At 32.7% G+C, this 20,351-nt stretch overlaps 2 protein-coding genes across 2 annotated transcripts; one reads left to right on the forward strand and one right to left on the reverse strand.

Moving 5' to 3' along the window:
* Window positions 1–711: 711 nt before the first annotated feature.
* Window positions 712–2,517, forward strand: LOC129310003 (bidirectional sugar transporter N3-like). The gene is made up of 6 exons (XM_054951809.1): window positions 712–868; window positions 1,069–1,105; window positions 1,207–1,417; window positions 1,520–1,684; window positions 1,818–1,937; window positions 2,043–2,517. The coding sequence occupies exons 1-6, from the start codon at window positions 820–822 to the stop codon at window positions 2,313–2,315; spliced, it is 855 nt and encodes a 284-aa protein (XP_054807784.1). The 5' UTR covers window positions 712–819; the 3' UTR covers window positions 2,316–2,517.
* Window positions 2,518–7,551: 5,034 nt separating this feature from the next.
* Window positions 7,552–12,778, reverse strand: LOC129308790 (serine/threonine-protein kinase PBS1). Its single transcript, XM_054950157.1, has 5 exons — window positions 12,062–12,778; window positions 11,250–11,458; window positions 10,489–10,678; window positions 8,394–8,785; window positions 7,552–8,294 (listed from the first exon to the last, which is right to left on the reverse strand). Exons 1-5 carry the CDS (start codon window positions 12,180–12,182, stop codon window positions 7,818–7,820), a joined length of 1,389 nt encoding a protein of 462 aa, XP_054806132.1. The 5' UTR covers window positions 12,183–12,778; the 3' UTR covers window positions 7,552–7,817.
* Between the last annotated feature and the right edge of the window lie 7,573 nt (window positions 12,779–20,351).

Below are 20,351 nucleotides of genomic sequence, written 5' to 3' on the forward strand. Positions count from 1 at the left end.
AATTGGATTGGGAAAGTTAACCCTATGTGAAGTCCTAAGTTGTTCCTTTTACCACATCTGAAGCAAATAAATTTTTTTAAATTTTTGGTTAATTTATCTTTTTTATCACTTAATTAATTTCTTTAGTTTACATTTCATTTTTTCTTGATACAAAACCCCCCAATCATAATTTAGGACTCATGCATTGTATAATAGAACTAAGGTGTTAGACATTAGTGTCGATGTCCATCTAGGCAGTTTTGATGGCATAAATTTGCATTTTCTCATTTGAAAAATGTAAAAATCTAGTATTTAGTTTTAGATTTTTTTATTAACAATTAAATATCTAGGATTAATTTAAAATAACCCTTAAATCGCTCCATGAGATGAACGATTTAGGGTTGACCTGTATAATATTATATTAAATTAATTTAATTAAGTTAAGTGTCCACACCACTAAGGCTATCGTCAATGACTCTTCTTCTCTCACCTTTCACTTCATCATTTTGATTCTCTTCTGTCCATTGAATGCCTTCTTCATTGCGCCTTCTTCTGTTTTCTTTTTGTTTTCGGGTTTGCGTCATCTTTTTAACATGTGAATTTCTCGTTCTCATTAAATAATCTCTCTCCTTTTTTCTTCGGCTCACAAGCCCTCACACACACATATATAAAGGGGTGGGGTGTGAAGGCCTTCCTCAACCTGAAGCATCCATCAATAATCATCAGTGCCTCTACAAGATCAAGCCCCATCGGGCTTGTCTCATTTTCTCTCTCTGATCACAGATCATCGATCGGAGCAACGCAGAGGCACCGCTGTCAGTACTTTGCTTCTTCATCACAATGGCTTTCATGGGTCACAATACTCTCGCTTTTGTCTTTGGCATTCTCGGTAATCAACTCTCTCACTCTCTCGCTTCTTCTTCTTCTCTCTCTCTCTCTTCTTTCTTTGGCAACCCTTTTTATTATCGCCCACCTACACACACCCCCAGAACCAGAAGCATCTTAAATTTCCTTCCTTGTCCCAGTGATCCATCATGTTCATTTCAATCCTGCCCACTCATTTCTTTGTTGTTGCTTTTGGGTGTGCAGGGAACATCGTTTCGTTCATGGTGTTCTTGGCTCCTCTGTAAGTGTGTTTATATATATACACAAGTGTTGTTCTAAGTTTTGTTTTCTGATGATTAATGTGACTGATGAATAACTGGATTGATGAACTGGGATGAGCAGGCCGACATTTTACACGATATATAAGAAGAAATCGACGGAGGGATTCCAGTCACTGCCGTACCTGGTGGCGCTGTTCAGCTCGATGCTGTGGCTGTACTATGCCTTCATCAAGACCGGTGAGATGCTGCTCATCACCATCAACTCATTCGGATTTGTCATGGAGATCATATACATCACCATGTACCTCATTTATGCCCCAAGAAATGCCAGGGTATGCATCTATCTAGCTATCTATCAATCACTCGCAATAATACATGTAAATGTCTTGACCATAATTAATCTGATATATATGTGATTTTGGGTTAATAATCAGAACTTAACCATCAAACTATTCGGAGCCATGAACGTGGGGGCGTTCGGGTTGATCGCAGTGGTGACTCACTTTGCGGTGCGTGATGATTCCCTTCGCGTTCAGGTGTTGGGTTGGATTTGTGTTTCCATGGCAGTCAGTGTTTTTGCAGCCCCTCTGAGCATCATGGTCAGTAATAATTGATTTGATTATTGTCCGTACATATACATGCATGCATGCATGCATGCTACATAGTAGTCATTAATTTGAGGAGACAGACAGAAATGAAGTGTTTGATGTGGAATATATTGATGCGGTGCAGGCACAGGTGATTAGAACAAAGAGCGTGGAATATATGCCATTCAATCTGTCATTTTTTCTCACTTTGAGTGCCGTTCTGTGGTTCGCTTACGGTCTCTTCCTCAGGGACATTTGCATTGCTGTAAGTCTATATATCATCATCATCATCGTCAACTTGTGTGTGTGTGTGTGTGTGTGTTCAACTGATACTGAGAATATGTGCGTGTGTGTGTGATGATGTATGTAGCTCCCAAATGTGTTGGGATTCGGACTGGGGGTGATCCAGATGGTGTTGTACGCGATGTACAGGAACGGAGGGAAGAACAAGGCCGGGCCGGGGGATGAGAAGGAGGAGAAGAAGGCGGTGGAGGCGACGATGATGAAGAGCGTCGTGGTGGCGGTGGGGGGTAATGATCAGGTGTTCCCGCACCCACAGGAAGTGAGTGAGAATATCAATGGAGGAGCAGAGCAGAATAAGAAAGAAGGTGATCAGGAGAAAGGAGATGATTGCCCAGTGTGAGGCTGCAGATGAGCTCTCATTCATGGGTATCATCATCAACCTTCAACATGAAGAAGAAGAAAAATAGCTAGCTGGCTCCATTAATTTAAACTTATATTATTGTCTTTTGTTTTTTTAATTTTTTTCTTCTCATGCCAAGTGCTACTACTACGTGCGCCTACGTGTGTCTTTGTGACTACGTACCTCGCCATAGTCATTAGGATTTGCTTTTATCATTATTCATTTGTAGCCATTCTCATCCCAATAAATAAATGTAGTTATTAGTCTTCATCAAATCTTCTTTCTCTTCTTCTTCGGGTCCAACATATATAGATGCTCATTGCAGCAAGCAGCAATAGCATCATATAGTATCAATACTCATGGCTATGACGGCATCTTGATTATTTAAATTTAAAGATGGATGACAGACATGTTATAAAAGATTGAATTAATCACGATTAGGTCCTTAATAATTTTTTTTAAATGAGAAATATTTATCCAAATAATTATAAATTTAGGAGTTTCAATTATAAATAAGATATTTACATTTCCATTGTAACTATAAAAAATTGTATATGAGATTTGTGTTGTTTGAAATAATTTTCTAAATTGATATTTGCAACTTAGTTTTTGTCAAAGGCATATATCTCATTAATTAAATGTTTTAGGACCTAATTATCATTCTCTTTAAATTTAATTAATTTGACCAACTTGGATTCATATTAAAAGTTTTATTTCACAGTTTTTTTGGTGAAAAAATGGTGGTTGAAAAGTACCACTACAATAGATATGGCCATAGAGGATGATTATTTTGCTCAATAGTGGACAGTTACCATTCATGCTCATTGAACCATCATGTATTACAAAAGCAATCATCCAATATTGAACCGTCCTATATAGTGCAACATATAAGATGGTTGAGTATCAACCGTCCTATATGAGGTTCGAGATTTCGACCAAATCTGGAATCTCTAAGGCCATATAGAACTAACAACAAATTTAAAAGTGATCGAATAGCACATAAAAAGAGACAAAATGGTTAGTTAAGTCAAGTACAGACAAACACATAGAGTATGCCGAAACATAGAGAACAAATAGAGAAGGAGTTTACAATGAATTGAAGCCAAGAAGCTGCTGTCAAGGACAAACATGAAGCCCTAGAACTCGAAGCCCAAAGGAAGATGAACTCGAAGGGTTAATGGGTTTTGGTTTTGGGTTCCTGGCAAAAATAATGATGATGGGGTTCTAGATCTTTGAGATTAAGGACGAAGGAGAGCAATTACGGTGAAGAGCAGCGAATGAATATGGTCGATGAAGAAGAACTGATCTGATTACAAGGGTTTTTAACTTTAGAGACTATATATTCAAATAAAAACCGTCCTATATGTTAATGCTATAGAGGATGGTTGCTTATGATAACCATCCTTTATGAGTTTTTGTTTTTTTAGAAAAAAAAAATTTTAAAATTCCATAAGCAAATAAAGGACAGTTACACTAGGAAGCGTCCTGTATTGTTGACATATAGGATGGTTGTTCTTACAAACCATTTTATATGAGGCATCCTATATGTGTGTTTTTGCAATAGTGTATCTTTGTCTTTGATTTTAGACTAAAATCTATGTTTAGTCCTTTAATTTTTTTATGAAGTTTCAATTTGATCATTTAATTTTATGAAATTTTTCAATTCTTTAATTCTAATATCATTAATTTTAAATGATTATTTTTTATGTCAATCATTATCATTATTATTTCAAAAAGTCAAACTTAACACGTCAACATTTAACAATAGTTTTGTAAATATTTAAAAATTTTAATGTATAATTTTTTGTTAATAAAGCTAAGTTAGGGTTAAATGAGGCACTTCATAAGAGACCAACATAAAATCTTGTGTAAAATTAAATAATTAAAAGTATCTCTTCCGTTAAAAAATGTAAGGTATTTTTAGAGAGGTTGAATGTAAAAAAATATAAAATATTTTTAAATTTTTTAATATGTAATTATTATCTTTTTTAAAAAGTGTCTTTATTGAATAAATTACTTTATTTTTTTAAAGTGATACCCTATTAAACAAGGTTGATTATGAAAAGATACGGTTCATTTAAAAACAACTAGCTATTTTATTAAGGGTAAGATCTAGTTAAAAATACTATATATTTTTTAAAAAAAGGAGTGCACTTTAACATAGATTTTACATATATATTAAAATATAAAAATTAAAATAACATTGAATTTGCATCACCTAGTTTTACTTCGGACAATCCGATCAAAATTCATAATTCCTTTCTTCTCATTAACTTTTAATATGGGAACCTCTTTATCATCATACATATCATGTATGTATCATTACTACTTCTTTTTCTTGTTTTTTTTATATTACTATTAGTCTTCTATTACTATATAACATAATAATATAAAGCTATTTTTTGGCAATAAAATACAATATATAGATTTTACATGCGTTTGCTTTATGAATCTGTATACGGCTATTACATTCTCTCTCTAGCAACATACTTCCTACGTAAGACAAATACATCAATAAAATGCAAAATATTTGGCAAGATATATATGATATTTACTATAAATTATAAATCTTGAAGGAGAGCGTGCACTTTACTATTATTATTTTTTTAAAAACACTCCATATATTATATTGGAGCCCACGTAAAAATGATAAATATGCATTAGATAGGTGTTTGTTTGACGCATCATAACATTGGAGATGTAACTTTTGTGACTTGTTAAAGAAAGTTTAATATTCAATGCTAAGTTAATTATTAACAAAGAACTATTTTGTATATGAAGCTTTGATTGAAAAATGTGACCACAAATATTTAAAGGAAAAATTTGTCTCCCTCGTCGTATTCTTTTTTCGTTGGACACATATTGCGATGACAATGTGGAAAGAGACGAAGTAATGAGTCCCCTCTTGCTTGGGGCACAAATTTTGGACACGACATTATATATATATATATATATATATATATAATACTAAACGTGTTCAAACGTTAAACTTTCACTTTAAGAAAAAAAAAATAAAAAACAAACATCACAGCGACACGAAGCTAGACATTTTTCTGTTTTGAGTTTCGACTGCTTAGGTGTAATAATCAGTCTGGATACTCTGTCCAGCATTTTCGGCCACGGAATGCGGAAGATAAAGATAAAGTTGTCCGAAGATCTTTTTTAAAATTTTTAATTATTTTAAATATATATGAAATAAGATAAGACTAGAAATAAGGTTGATAAAATGATAAAATCTTTTATTCAGCCAACTTTTTTGGGATCTTTGTCTTAGAAAGATGGGAATGAATTAAAAAGGCGATTCTGGACGATGATTAATACATATTTAATAAGCGCGTCGTTTATTTTTATTATTTTTGTTTTTCTTTATTTTAATGTGAATGACAAATAAATTCCACCCAAATAAAAAATGATAAAGAATATTATGAAATAAGGAATTACCTTGATGTTCTTAGAATTTTATTTGACATAATTTTTTTGTGAAATTATATTGTTGACCCTCTGTAAAATAATTTTTTATTTTTGTTTATTCGTATGAGGTTTATTTATCGTCTCCCCCTTTTAATTTCTCTCTCAAACCTCGATATATGAATGACCATTCAAATTTTATAATAATCCAATAAGCATATGATAACAATGAAAACTTTCACAATCTGATGGTTCAGCTGAATACAAGGAACTCAATTTCTTAAAACAAAATTAAATATTTAAATTTTATAAATAAAAATATTGTGTTGGGAGAGCAGAGATCATTTTTACAAGGTGATTTAACAAAAAAAACACACACACACACACACACACACACAGTGATCACAAAATTAAAGGTGTCTAATAAAATGTGATGGTATTGAACAAATAACAAAATCGTCCACATCATATTTTATCAACTATATTTTTCATAATATATATATATATATATATATCTCCCTTTAATTAGTAAGAGTATGATTGAAAAATATTTTTTTAAATAAATAAACCGACACTTTTCTCCATCTCAAATACCTTATAAAAAAAGATGAGACTGAGTATTGACTTACAAGACTTTTATTCTGAATAAACATGGTTTGTGTCAAACGAATCATCAAAAAATCAAAAGAAGTTATTCCCATGATTGTAAACTTTTTTATAGGAATGGTCAAATTTCATTTTGGGGGAAACGTTCTGTGTCGTACACCGTTGAAATTGAAGTTCATCGGCACAAGGATGCCACTCATTCAAGGTGATTATGAATCATGCTTACATCGTACGTGGACAAAGGAACCTATAACAAAATAAAGCAAAGATGGCATATGTACGGATCATATTTAAAAAAAAAATAAAAGTCAGGAAAAATAAAAAGCTCACTTACTAATAGGTCGTGGTCTAATCTTACAAGCAAAGGAAAGAGAACCTTTAAGGCAAAGACCAGACTAACGTAAGGATGATATTGAAGCTAGAACCTAGAATTTTCCCGGTCTTTTCATTTTCAACATGCAATATATTATTCTCTGCTATCCCAGAGAAGATTACAAGAAAACCACAATAAATATGCTGGAGAGAAACTTAGAATCTGGCTCAAATGAAGCCATCAAAGACCTTGAACTCCCTCCCTCCGTTTTTCATATTAATCTTTGATGTATCGTTCTAATTTTATCAGGGTTAAAAGGCAATTTCACTTTTACATTACAAGTTTAGAAGTGTTTAGAAATTTAAACTTGTTTATGATACTAAGTTTTTCTTCAAATTTTAAAAATGGTGCAATATCATTTATATTATTTTTTGGTAATTTTTTAATCAGTTAACAATTAAAGTTAATATTTATTAACAATAAGGGTTATATTGCGTTATTTTAAAATGTTGAATGAAAATATTATATAAAAAATGAATTTACAATTTAAGATGCTCCTAAACTTATAATTTAAAGATATATTTGCCATTAAAACCTTTTATCAAATATTCCGGAAGAGATTAGTAATGTTTTATATATATATATATATATATATATATAGTTATCTGATCAAGTTAAATTCGAACATTGTTGAACTCAATTGGGTATAACTCTTTTAAAAGCATTTTGTACATTCACTCAAACATGAAATCTCGCATTTAAACAATCACAATCCCTACCAGTAGAACCAATGCCGGTTAGTTGTGATAATTTTTTTGTTGTGTTTTTTTTTTTTTGTTTTACTAGCAAATAATGTACACTCTCCCACGTGTTCATCTGCAAGAGGACAATGTAAATGCATCAGAAAAGTTCGAGAAGATTGCGTCAACAAATCTCATTATGTTAAGGCCATGGCATGAAATGGCCACTGGACAAAGATTCTAAACACAGTAGAACCCAGGCAGAGGCAGTAGCATCCAACAAAACGGTAGCTAGGTTTATTAATGTAGAGCAGCTTAAAAGAATCAGCTCTCAATAAAATTCCACCTCGCACGGTGAGAACTGAGAAGCAGAGTAAATTAAGCAGCTAACATGTAAGATTGTGATGGTAAAGAAATTGTGTGCCTAAAAGCATTTCATGCATTGGAAGCATCAAAATTGCCCTGCCCATTTTGCCGTCTTTTTTCTCTCCAATTCTCTCCCCACATCTTGGCTTCTGCCACTGCACGTTCTCTATCTAGGTCCCGGTTTAACATCCTCGCAGTTTCTCGTGGCGAGTCCTCTTTCTCGGACCCTTCGAGGTCCCATCGGCGTCCGGATCCTCCACTGTCCTCATTTCTGGATATCCTTCCACCTCTTTCATCTCTGTTCCTTTTATCGTCACCCAAAACCCGGTGACCATGCCCGGATGCATTAGGGTCGTATGCCTGGTTGGCCAGATAGGATAGAGCCGTTACCACATCTCCGATCAGTGGCCGTGTGGCAGCCTGTTCTTGGATGCACATTGATGCCACAGCTAATGCCTGGTAAAGACCCCGCATGGGATACCGTCCCTGAAGCCGAGGATCTGCCAATTTTGAAAACTTCCTGCGGTCATTGAACAGTGGACGTGCCTGCCCAAATGTACAAATTAAACTGTCACATTACTTCTATCTATTGTTACACGGACATGAAGTCAATAAACTAAAATGGTAAAAGATTTAGAGAATTACCCATGTAACAAGGTTCTGTTCTCCATGAGGCTGGGTACTGTCGATGGCTTTCCGACCAGTAATCAACTCCAAGAAGACTACCCCGAAACTGTAGACGTCAGACTTCACGGTCAGTTGTCCAGTCATGGCATACTCAGGAGCACAGTAACCATAAGTTCCCATGACTCTGGTGGAAACGTGCGACTTATCACCAACCGGACCAAGCTTCGCAAGACCAAAGTCAGAAAGCTTTGGATGAAATCCTTCATCTAATAATATATTAGATGACTTGAAGTCCCTATAAATAACTGGAGGATTTGCCTTGTCATGCAAGTATTCCAATCCTTTCGCTGCACCGGCTGCAATTCTCATCCTAGTGTTCCAATCAAGTGGTTCCTTATCAGGGGGAAGATCTGCGCACAAGTAATAATACTAATTGAAACCACAACCTCATTGTGTTCATATTTAAAGAATCTATTAGTGTAACAGACACGGCATTTAGTCGCAATCTTATGAAAGTTCAGGAACTCTTCCAGGTCAACAGAAGACAAAGTATGCCTTAAGCTCACAACCTCGCATATCTAGCCATTAATTTAATAGTTGAAAACACGGTACTATATTCAATGATTTGGTCCTGACATGGGACGTTAATCCACATATCATGTTCGGCTTCATCAAAAGAAGGTTTAAGAATGAACTTTACATTGTGGGAAGTTTAATATACCCTTTCTCTCTTTAAGGAGCTTATTCATGGCACTGGAATTTTTCTCCAGTCTTTTTTACTGTTGTTCTAAGAAGATAAGGAACCGGATGCAAATTTAAAAACATAGACCTCTCTTCTTGATATTACAGGATCTGTATGTGTACAATGAGTACTGCCATTCTACCTTATTTTGGCCAAGAAATTCAAGTAACATGCATGTTTCACATCCAGAATTGCCATATTATCTTTGTTTCAAATTCAGTTAACAATTTCCATACACCAAAAGTAAATACTACCAGATGGAACAATTAGAGACAGGACTACAAGAAATGAGACAGACATATCGGATCTAGTCCACGCCTAGAGCAACTTCAAGTTATGGCAACCCTCAAATTTGGTGATTTCCTAATAACTAATATGTCTGGATTGGAGAAGATTGACTTCTTTGATAAAATTAATGGGTACCCATATATCCTTGTTCACTTAAGGATACTAGAAGTTCCAGAAGAAAATGTTTCCGAGTATTTTTGCACTTTAATCAAAAAATAAACCAATAAGCATTGCTAAAACTTTTGTGAAATATGTGATCACTGGTGAACATGCTGTGCCTTGTTAGGAAGAATTTTATAGCATCGAGGTGACTAGCCCAAAACCATTATGAAAGGAAACACAAATGAAAATTCTCTTAATAAGCATAAACTAGGGATAAAAATATTAGAATAGGAAAGAACCTCAACAAAACTGAAATAGCAAAATAGAAACAGCTTTCACGAGCATGAGTTAAGTAGAGAAAATTATAACCAAGATTCAGTAAAAACAACTTGGGTTTGTTTTGCCACACTAGGACACAATCCCACAGATAATTACTCATCATCAATGAGTTCAAATGAAAAATCCTTTGAAAGAGTAAAACCACCAACAGCAGAATTTTGTCATTACTTAAAGTAGCTATGTGAGAAAAGACCCAACATGCAATGCAGAAAATGAAAGTCGATCTACAAGGACTCAACCAAAGTTACCCAGCAAGAACAGTCCATTCATTAACAAAAGATGTTACTCTACAAGAAAAAGTCATGTCTAACTATGTCCTCCCAGATTTTTCAATTACACCCCATGTTCAAAAACAGGTAAACATTTTTTTCGAAGACGTAACATTTTGCAGCATCTAAACTAAATGCTTTGCTCAGAAAGTCTAAACTTCCAATCATTTCCAAAAAACTATCCTCCTTATGAGTTGTAACTGAATAAGGCAACATTGATTCTCATCAGACCATGATTAGTGGAAGCACCTGGGATGTTGAAATATATCTTGAAGAGAATAATGATGCCTGATTTCTTAATATGACAGCAATTTGTCAACTATAACAGAAATTCTAATCATATAATTAAGAGATTGGTGCTAAACAACCATACCATGAAGATGGTCTTCCAATGATCCCAACGGCATAAACTCATACACAAGGAGACGTTGGTCCCCATCAGCACAGTAACCAATAAGATTCACAAGGTTAGGATGATGTAGAAGACTAAGCATGAGAACCTCCACTAGGAATTCTCGATTACCCTGAAGACCATTTCTATCTAATTGTTTAACAGCAACAACCTGTCAAGATAAGAAAAGATGTCAGAATTCACTAGTTGCAAGATGCCTTAGGGACACAAAAACACATTAAACTTGTGATTAATGTTTGCCTTTTTTCTTTGAGAAAATTATTGAATTTCCTTCAAATTAACTTCAATATGAAATAGTTTCCTCTTGTTCTTTTCTGTTTTTTTTTCCCTGGCTGTGGAAAAGCAAAGATAGGAATGTCAAAGGGTAGATATACATTTTCCTATATGACAAACACAATTCAAAGTTTGCAAAGTAGTATGGACATAAAGTCATACAATTTGTACCATGATCTGAAAAATTATGACATTATTAAGCAACCATATCAAATAATCATATGAGCAATACTGTAAGATTGAGAAGAAATTGAGGAAGAGGAGCATCCTTGGGATTGTCTGAGTAAGCAAAATGGAGATACCATCTGACAATAAAACTTATCAAAACTAGGACCCAAAGGGACTAATGCGACCAAACAATCAGTGATTTTTCTCTCAGTTTCTCCTGAGTAAAAACACAACACCATTTTTCCTGATTCTAAAACTCAAGCAAAAATAGAGAGACTGACCTGACCCGTGCTTTCCAAACGTCCTTTATACACCCGTCCAAAACCACCTTCCCCTATAAAGGACTCTGGCCTAAAATTTTGAGTGGCAGCTGCAAGTTCACGGAAAGTGAAAGTTTGGGCAGCAATTTGGACGCCAGGCCCATCCTTAGGAGCAGGCAGTTCCCTTTTGGATCCTCCATTACTACTTCTTGAGCGAAGCTTGTCTGCTCCTGCAAAGGCATCCAAACAAAGAAATGCAGATCCATAAGTATCTAAAACTCCAGAGTCACTCCAAATAAAGGCTGTGAAATCTTGAATTCAATATGATACAAAAGAGTAAGAACTCAACCAGTCTATTCCACTGAGCTACAGTCCTTTCACTTAGTTTATACTTAATTTAGCCATGTCATATATAGATTGAAATCGAATTAAGTTCGAGATACCGAGTAAGTTCTTTGGTTAATCAAAAAGGTGAAATCCTCAATCCCAAATTCCCCAGTACACATTCGAATCAGCGCACAAAATCAGGATATTGAGATCTAAATATTTTCCAAGAAAGAGAAAAAGAACTTTAACAACAGCATCGGAATCGGGTGGTGTCTCTGAGAAAGACTTCATGGAACAAGTAATCAATTCATCCTAAAAGAAATATATCTCAATAACTATGAAGAAAGAGAAAAGGGGAAAACGTGGTCGCCAACATGTCTTTGGGAGGATAGATAAATCATATATAATCAGATCAGATCAAGCAATTAGATAGCAACACAAATTTAAGATAAACGATTGAAGGATATCAATTTATAACACAATCGAACAAAAATCGACTAACTAACCAGACGGCAATCTGGAAATGTGAGAGGAGGCAGCTGGGTGGCCTTGTGTTCGATCATCGGTTTCTTGCCGAGGATTGAGCTGCTCATCCTCCTTCGAATCGAAACACGAAAAACAGCCCATTCTCCGGAACCAAAGCAAAGCTTCACAAATCTATAACCCGGGGGGAAAAACTGTAGCTATTAGTATGTACAGGAAATTATGTCCAATCAAGGGTTCAAACTCCAATCCAACTATGAAGAAAATCGAAGTGGCAGAGTTGTCATCCAGGTTCCGAAATATGAGGGTAGTGCCCCCCTATCCGATCAGGTTGAAGAGAAACAGAATCTGGTCATGGGGCAGAAGCCGAAGATGTCAAAAGACAAAAACGCAGGACTCCAAGTCCAAGAAACGCCAATACTAACGATATACAAGAGAAAGAGGGAGCGGAAAATGAAAAATAGACAATAAATATAACAAGGCTTTGGTGTGGGAGATGTCGATTATTAAATTAACGGTGAGTAAATATCAGATTTTGAAGAAAAAGGGCCTGGGAATCAGCTCCCCTGTGAAGAGTCTCGCATGTCTTTTATTGCTTACTACACATTTATACTCAGACCGCGGACACGCACGCACTTCCTCTCTCTCTCCCACTCCCCCCCCCCCCCCGGGTTGGGACTTGAGTGTTCTGATTTCGACCCAAAATTGCACTTGCAAAATAGGAAGCGGAAAAACCTTTTCTCCGGGCACAAGATATTTAGATGACGATAATATATTGCATTTGCACCAGAGAACAAAAACGAGATCGATCAAAGTTGATGGGGAAAAAGAGAGGAAAATGATAAAAAGACCTAAAGACACGGAGCAAGGTCGCGGCTTTGATTACATTTTACTACGTTGACTTGGGGGTTATTGGGTGTGGATGGGAAGTGACCAATAGGATTGGAATGAGAAATGGGAAGATGCGGCAATTATTGAAAGATGGGGGGTAGAAATAGAAATAAATATGAGTTAGTTGGGGGATATGTGATTGTAAAAATGACATAGTGACGCGTTTCGGTGCATGATTGGCGCACCGTCCCTGCAGCAATTCTGCGGCACATCAGCGCCTTCATGTATTTATTAAAAAAAAAAAAGAAATATCATTCCAAGCATCAAAACATTTTGATCTATCAAATGTAGGATTGTGAGACTAATTTAAAAATAATTTAAAATAAAAAAGATTATAATATTTCTGGTTTATATGTTTTTTCAAAAAGTTTACTCCATAATTGTTGACATTGGCTGCTGGACCATTAAGAAAATACTGTTGACATATATTTAAAGAAAAAAATAAAGGATCTTGAATTCAAATCACCTTATTCACTTTTAATGATTAAATGATTTAATTGGTCACCGGTGCTACAGTTTTGACGACCACCGTCAGTGACCTTGCTCGTGATAGGACTTTTAGGGTTGCTAAAGACCCCTTATCATCGACAAGATTATTGGTAGTGGTTGTTGAAACTTTAGCGTTAGTGATTAATTAAATCATTTAATTATTAAAGGTGGCCAAGGAGATTGAAAACCAAGATCCTTTGTTTTTGAATGATTATTTGTTAACCATAAAACTTCACTTATGACGGTGCTATTTTTAAAATTATTACATTTTTTTTTACACATTATAATCAAGGTCTAAGGTGTATTAATGGTTTAATGGTCATTAATAGTTTGCATGGCCACAGCTCTTGGGTTCAATTCAAACCCTCTTAGCCACTTTTAATGATTAAATAGTTTAATTGGTCAATGTCATTTGAGGTCTGATGGTCGATGACCTAACAGGCAGTGAGGGCCTAGTAGTTAGTGTTGGCAATTGTGTGGTAAATGATTTTTTTAATATATTAAGGGTATAATAACCTTTTTTCATCTAAAATTATTTTTATATTAATCTCCAATTCTACAGTGATATATCAAAATGTTTTGGTCCTTGTTTGTTTTAAAATGCCTCCAACAATCCTTGAATGATATTCTCATCTTTTTGGATTTATTCCTCATATAAATACAGTTTATTATAAAATTCAATTTTTATATCTTAATATTAATAATTAATAATTAAAGAATAGGGTTAAAGTTTAATTTTTCTCTTATACTTATTTTTTAGAAGCACTGGACACCCTGTACTCTTAAATGAGACAATTTTACCATTGAACTATTTTTTGGAAGAGCAAAAATTCCCTTTCGTTAATCAGCCATTAATTTTTTTGTTTTTTGGCTAACGTGACATATGCATGGGACACGTAGCACATGACATGTCTTTTGGTGCTATTTTGCTCCTAAAATATTTTTTTAAGAACGTTAAGCACCCTCAAGTCTTTTTCTCAAAGCATTGGGCACCCTGAAACATTGTTAAAATAAAATTGAATAAATATTAAGTATTTTTAATATTTAATAATTTAAATATTATTGCTTAAAACATTACATCACTAAATTTAATATTTTAATATTTTTGATATTTTGTAATTTTGTATTAAAAATAAAGTAAACGAACCTTCAAGTTAATGAAGAAATTTTTTCTTCTCATCTCTCAATTTTTATTTTGTTAAGTAACTTTTTTTGTAATATATTAGTAAAATAAGTAATATCTTTCAAATAAATATTTTTGTTATTATATTATTGATCTTGATTCATCATGTTTATGATTTTACTATTAACACTATAATATATAGAGAATATTAAATTTGAGTAATGTAATATTTTGGATGAAGATCATTAGTTGACCAAAAAAATTAAGAAACTTAATCAATATTAAAAATGTAAGTAAGTTCTGACATGTACAAATGGTGTAATAATTTGGATATTATATCGGAGAGAAGATCGAAGATTGATAGATAAAAAATAAGAAATCATCTACAAATTTATAAAAATGCTAGCAAAAATAATATTTAAATATAAAAAATATTAAATTGGGTGAACATTACTTTCTCTTTTTCAAAATCATTTATTTTTATAATTTTGATTTTGTTTTGACATAATTGCTATTTGTTATTTGCTATTAATATTCTAAGATTTCAATAGAACATTAATTTTTTTTGTAAAAAATAATTTTAACTCTATTGATTTACAGTTTTATGACAAGGGAAAATATATAAGAAATGATAAAATATAATGCAGTAGTATTTTAATTGAATACACTTAAAATCTTGTAATCAAAATTAATTAATAATTTTATAATTTCAAGTATTTCATTAAATGATAGTAATTATTTTTAAGTGAAGAGAATGTTAAGAAAATAAATTTATGATAATATTTAATAGTAGAGGGAGTCTTTTCCATTAAAAGAAAAGCAAATTCTAATTTCAAAGTGTTTAAAAAGAAAAAGAAAAAGAAAAGAGAAAAAAGAGAAGAGTGCGCAATGACTGATTCCAGCGAGTCAAAGACTTTGACGCGGACTTCACCGTGGAAAATCAGTTTTGTTATGACTATGATTATGATGTATGATTACGTTAAAATTACATAAACGAAGAAATTTAGGAATTGAGCCCATGCTTAATTACTTAATATAATAGTATACTTTCATAAAATTTTAATCTTATATTAATTAGGATAAATTGTAATTTAAGATTAATTATAAGTAAAAATGTTATTAGTAATGAACATTGGGCCTATTGGACTCCTTAGCAGGCTTATAATTAGGCTAGTTAAGGAATTGAGCAACTTGGGCCCAATTGGAGAAAACCATATTTAGAAATTGTCGCTTTGTGTTATCCGCTATGATACATGACATGATTCGCTATGGTATATAGTCAGAAACTTGATTTATCATGTTTGTGAGGTCAAGTAGAATAGAAAGAAAGAAAAAAAAAAGAGAAAGAAAATGATGCAAATTGGATCTGCCAGAAAGCGTGTGGGTTGACATTTGTGTAGAAATATATTCTGTTATTTTGATCATGACAAAGTTTGAAAAGATGTTATGTTTAACAAGGTTTATTTGCTTAGAAATATGGTAAGGGGTTTAGTTTGATGGCTTAAAATATATTAAATTTGTTTTTGGCAATTTTCCTCAAAAAATTTAAAGTTTTGCTCCAAAATTTTAAAGTTTTCTGTCTATCATAATTTTTGAAAACTTTTGTGTTGTTTTTTTTTATATATCGAAGTCTTTTTTCATTGTGCTTTCTTGTTTAAACTTTTTGAATTTGGCTTAAATAATTTGAAGTTACTTTGCCTCTGGTTTATTTTCTTTCAAAACTTTAAATTTTTGGGTTAAAACTTTGAAATTTTTGAGTTAGCCCCTAAAAAAGTTCAAAGTTTTGTGTAAAAACTTTCAAGTTATCTTGATATTTCATCTGTATACTTCAAAGTTTCCTTCTTTACTTTGAATTTTCTAAGCTTTAGTGCTTTTATCATTCAATATTTCAAAGCTTTGTTCAAAAACATCAAAATTTCCATGCTCTCTGATTCATTCTCTAAAGTACTTTGGTGTGCTTTCTCAAAACTCCAAAGTTTCCAAGCTTCTTGGATGGACCTCTTCAAACCTCGAAGTTTTCTTAAACTTCTCAACTAGTCTTCTCATGTTTTGAAGTTTTCTCCATTTGCTTTCAAAGTTTTTGTTGTATTGATAAGTGCATATTTTATAATTAAATAGGCATCGACATAAAGCTATAGGCTTTACTAAATGTAAATTCTAGATATTCAAAAGGAATAAAGTTAAAGGATGTGACTTTGATTGTACTAGACAATCAATTTTGGAATGACTATAAAATTATGGCCCAAATTGTTTCACCACTTATTCGATTATTAATAATTATTTATGATAATGAGAGAACTTCACTTGGGATGGATATGATAGCATGTATAAGGAAAGAAAAACTATAAAAAATATATTGATGAACAAAAAATCCTTGTACAAGCCTTTTACAAGGATTATCAAGAAATTGTTGAGTACTCAACTTTGATAGAAGCTTCATATGGCAACTTATTTCCTAAACCATGTATTCCTTTATGACAAACAGTCATTACTAACAAAATTAAGTTTGTGCGAGACAATATGTTGTATCAAGATAGAATTGATAGCTTTAATGATTCATTAGCCATTTTATCTATAAACACATTACGACTAAGTAAATTTTATACTCTCTTCATTCCACTTTAATACTTCTTACAGTTCTTGTTTACATTTATCTTTGGTGCTAAATTTTATAGATGAATGGCGGAAAATATTTGGAGATAGTGATCAAATGTTAAAAAAACAAGATCCTTAAGCTAGACTTCATCTTCATTTGGTTATGAAAGGCATTGGCATGTTTTTAAAAGAATACATTCTTAAAAAAGAAATATTTTAGAGCATCAAAGGTTAAATGACCTTATGTTTATTTGTTACAATTTTCATTTAAAAAATAGGTATATAATCTAATCATCATTGCTAAACTTTACTTCATAAGTTTAATTATGAGTTATTTACTTCTAATAATTTGGTATTGTTAATCACGGAAGATGAAGATCTTCTAGCCCTTAATTATGACGAGGTAGGAGAAGCCATACTTTATGATAATACGATAATTCCACAATTTTTTATCAATCAAAATAAATGTTTGATCTTTGATATTTTCTATTTAATCATGTTGTTTTTTTTACTTATATTATATGTTACTTGTTAATTTCAACAACTAATTTGTTACACTACCTAAAAAGGTAATAATAAAAAAAGAGGCAATAGGGTTCAAGCTAAGGCTGGATGTTCTATCATAAGAGGACTTGAGTTGGGATCTTTTTTTCAAGAAGATGTTGAAACTTACAGTGATGATAATTTTTAGAAAACCCATGCTTGGCTTAATCAGGATTCACCAATTTTTGAGAAGTCATGAACTAATTTTTTTAATTAATAGTTAAATAGGTTCAATAATAGGATAAAAAGAAAGTTAAAGATGCATTTTTGCTTTTGATGTTTTCTTTAAGGAGCACACAAAATCCTAAAATATATCACGTAGAATTTTCACCTCTTAAGTAATTAATTCAGAGCAATTTTGCCCTTGGCATTAAATCACCAATGTTGACTATTAAGTTGAGGAGAGAGGAAGAAATCTGACCCAAAACATATCACGTGGCATCCAGTGTGGGATCCTAGTAGAAGAGTATAGTGACTTGTGAAGGGATTCATTGCATTCCCATTGGGCATTGTCATGATTCGCCCATCTCTACTAAAAACCTTAAGTCTACTGAAACTTACCAAAATTGGAAATTCAAAGGAGGAATCATCAACGACGTCCTATCAAACAACATCAATATTTCTACATCCCTCATAAACTCTAAAGCCCATAAGGAAACAAAATACCATGGGCTTTCCTTTCTCATTCACCAATGTTAATAAATCAATCTAAGAAGATAAAAATAGAAAAAACAAAGAGATCGTGGGTAACTCATAAGAACTCCAACAAATTTAATTTATCATACGTGAAAAGAAAAAAGTGATCATGGAATTGTAAGAAAGGAACCTTGAGATTGATGATTGTAAACTGAGATCAGCAACCTTGATATCGTGAGGCATCCATTAGCCAAGAATTGCTTCACAGTGATGGCATTGGTGGCAACCTAGTCTTCTCTAACATCTTGATGTTCTCGCCTCAAACATCAAATATTCAAAATCAATGAAGCAATTGAGAAAATTCTATTCCTCTAATTGGTTTGCGTGTTGCTTCATTCACTGTACTTATTTAATTGATAAATCAATAGTATGATCCATTTTGTTCCCTTTCTACATAGCAATATTAAGAAACTCAAAAAGAAAACAAGAAGCATCTAAGCAACAGCCTCAGTGAAGGTGGACTTGAGAGCAGGAGTGGACGTGGAAGGAATCTAGTGGTTGCAAAACTTGTTGTCGAAGTGGAAATCGGTAGCATTAGTGTGGTTGTCATCAGCATTAGCGAAGGAGGAGGAGGAATTGAGAGGGTGGTCCTAGAAGTGCTTGGGGTTAAGGTCAGGCCAATAGCAAGAAGAAAGGTTGGAGAGCATTTGGTCGAGGAATCGTCAAGAAGGTTAGGTTGTGGGATCTGGTTATGAATAGGGATTTGAGAAGAGTTCATGAAGGGAGAAGTCTTGCCCAGATTGAAGGAGAATGGGATCAAATGAGACGGAGAAGCCTTGCCTAGATTCGATCAAATTCCCATGTTGCCTTTCTATTTTTTAGTCAACAAGTCAGCTAATTAATCTAGGTGGCATGACAAGTGAAATTTTTAAGTTAAACTTCAATCCTAGTTAGTATTTTCTAATGATCAATGGTGGATATTTAACGTCAAGATAATAGATGCTCCAAATTAATTATTTAAAGGGCAAAGTGATATGTAAATACTTTAAGATATTGGGTGCTCTTTAGAAAAAACATCAGGAAAAACAAAAGTACTTTAACCCCAAAAATAAATAACAAATAAACCAAAGCAACACTAAAAAGAAAAAAAGAAAAGAAAAGAAACTTGTTAGACACATGTCTACCTCCCAACTAATGTTCCTGAGAAGTCATGAACTAATGAATATGATGCTATGCTTGTTTAAGTTGTTTGTGTGTGATGTTGTGTTATGTTGTCACTTTATGATATGTTGTGGTTGACTACTTGACTTGTTAAGTCATAATTAACTTAGAACAATATTTAGTTTTATTTTTACGTTAAGTAATAATTTTATATTTATTTATTATATTTATATTATTATATACATATATAATATTTTAAAATTTAATTATTATGTCATTGTTTTGATTGTTAATCCAATCCAATCTAGTTATGAAAACATTGCTTGAGACATTGATATGAACTTTGAAAAGGCTCCTCTTTGGTTACATACATAACCTTATGAGTCGCACAAATAAGAGAAAAGACCAAACATGTGGGGAAAAGACACTTGGTTCCAAACTACCATTTTATTTAAATAAAATCCAAATAAATTTTAAAATATAAAGTAAGTTTTTTATATTTTTGATTGTTATTTTTATATGATTGAATGTATTTTCAATTTTAAAACAAGGAAAAGGAGTTGCAAATTCAACAAGAAAAAATTAAAAATTTTGGAGGCAAAATTGTAGATTTTTGGAAGTTTTCAAATAATGACTTAATTGATTTCAAATTTAATCATTAATATTTGAGTTCTTTATTAAAATTAGGAAAGTGAGATGTTGCAAATTCAATAAAACAAAATTGCAAATTGGAAGACAAATTTACAATTTCATCTTCTTGAATTTGCAACTCACTTTCTCAAATTTAATAAGAAACACAAATCTTAATAATTAAATATGAAAAGTAACATATCATTATTTGAACACTTTCAGAAATTTACAACTTTATATCTCAA

Source organism: Prosopis cineraria, unplaced genomic scaffold (genome assembly GCF_029017545.1).
Source record: "Prosopis cineraria cultivar Desert tree isolate PC_DT_omini unplaced genomic scaffold, ASM2901754v1 PC4, whole genome shotgun sequence".
Classification (NCBI taxonomy): Eukaryota; Viridiplantae; Streptophyta; class Magnoliopsida; order Fabales; family Fabaceae; genus Prosopis; species Prosopis cineraria.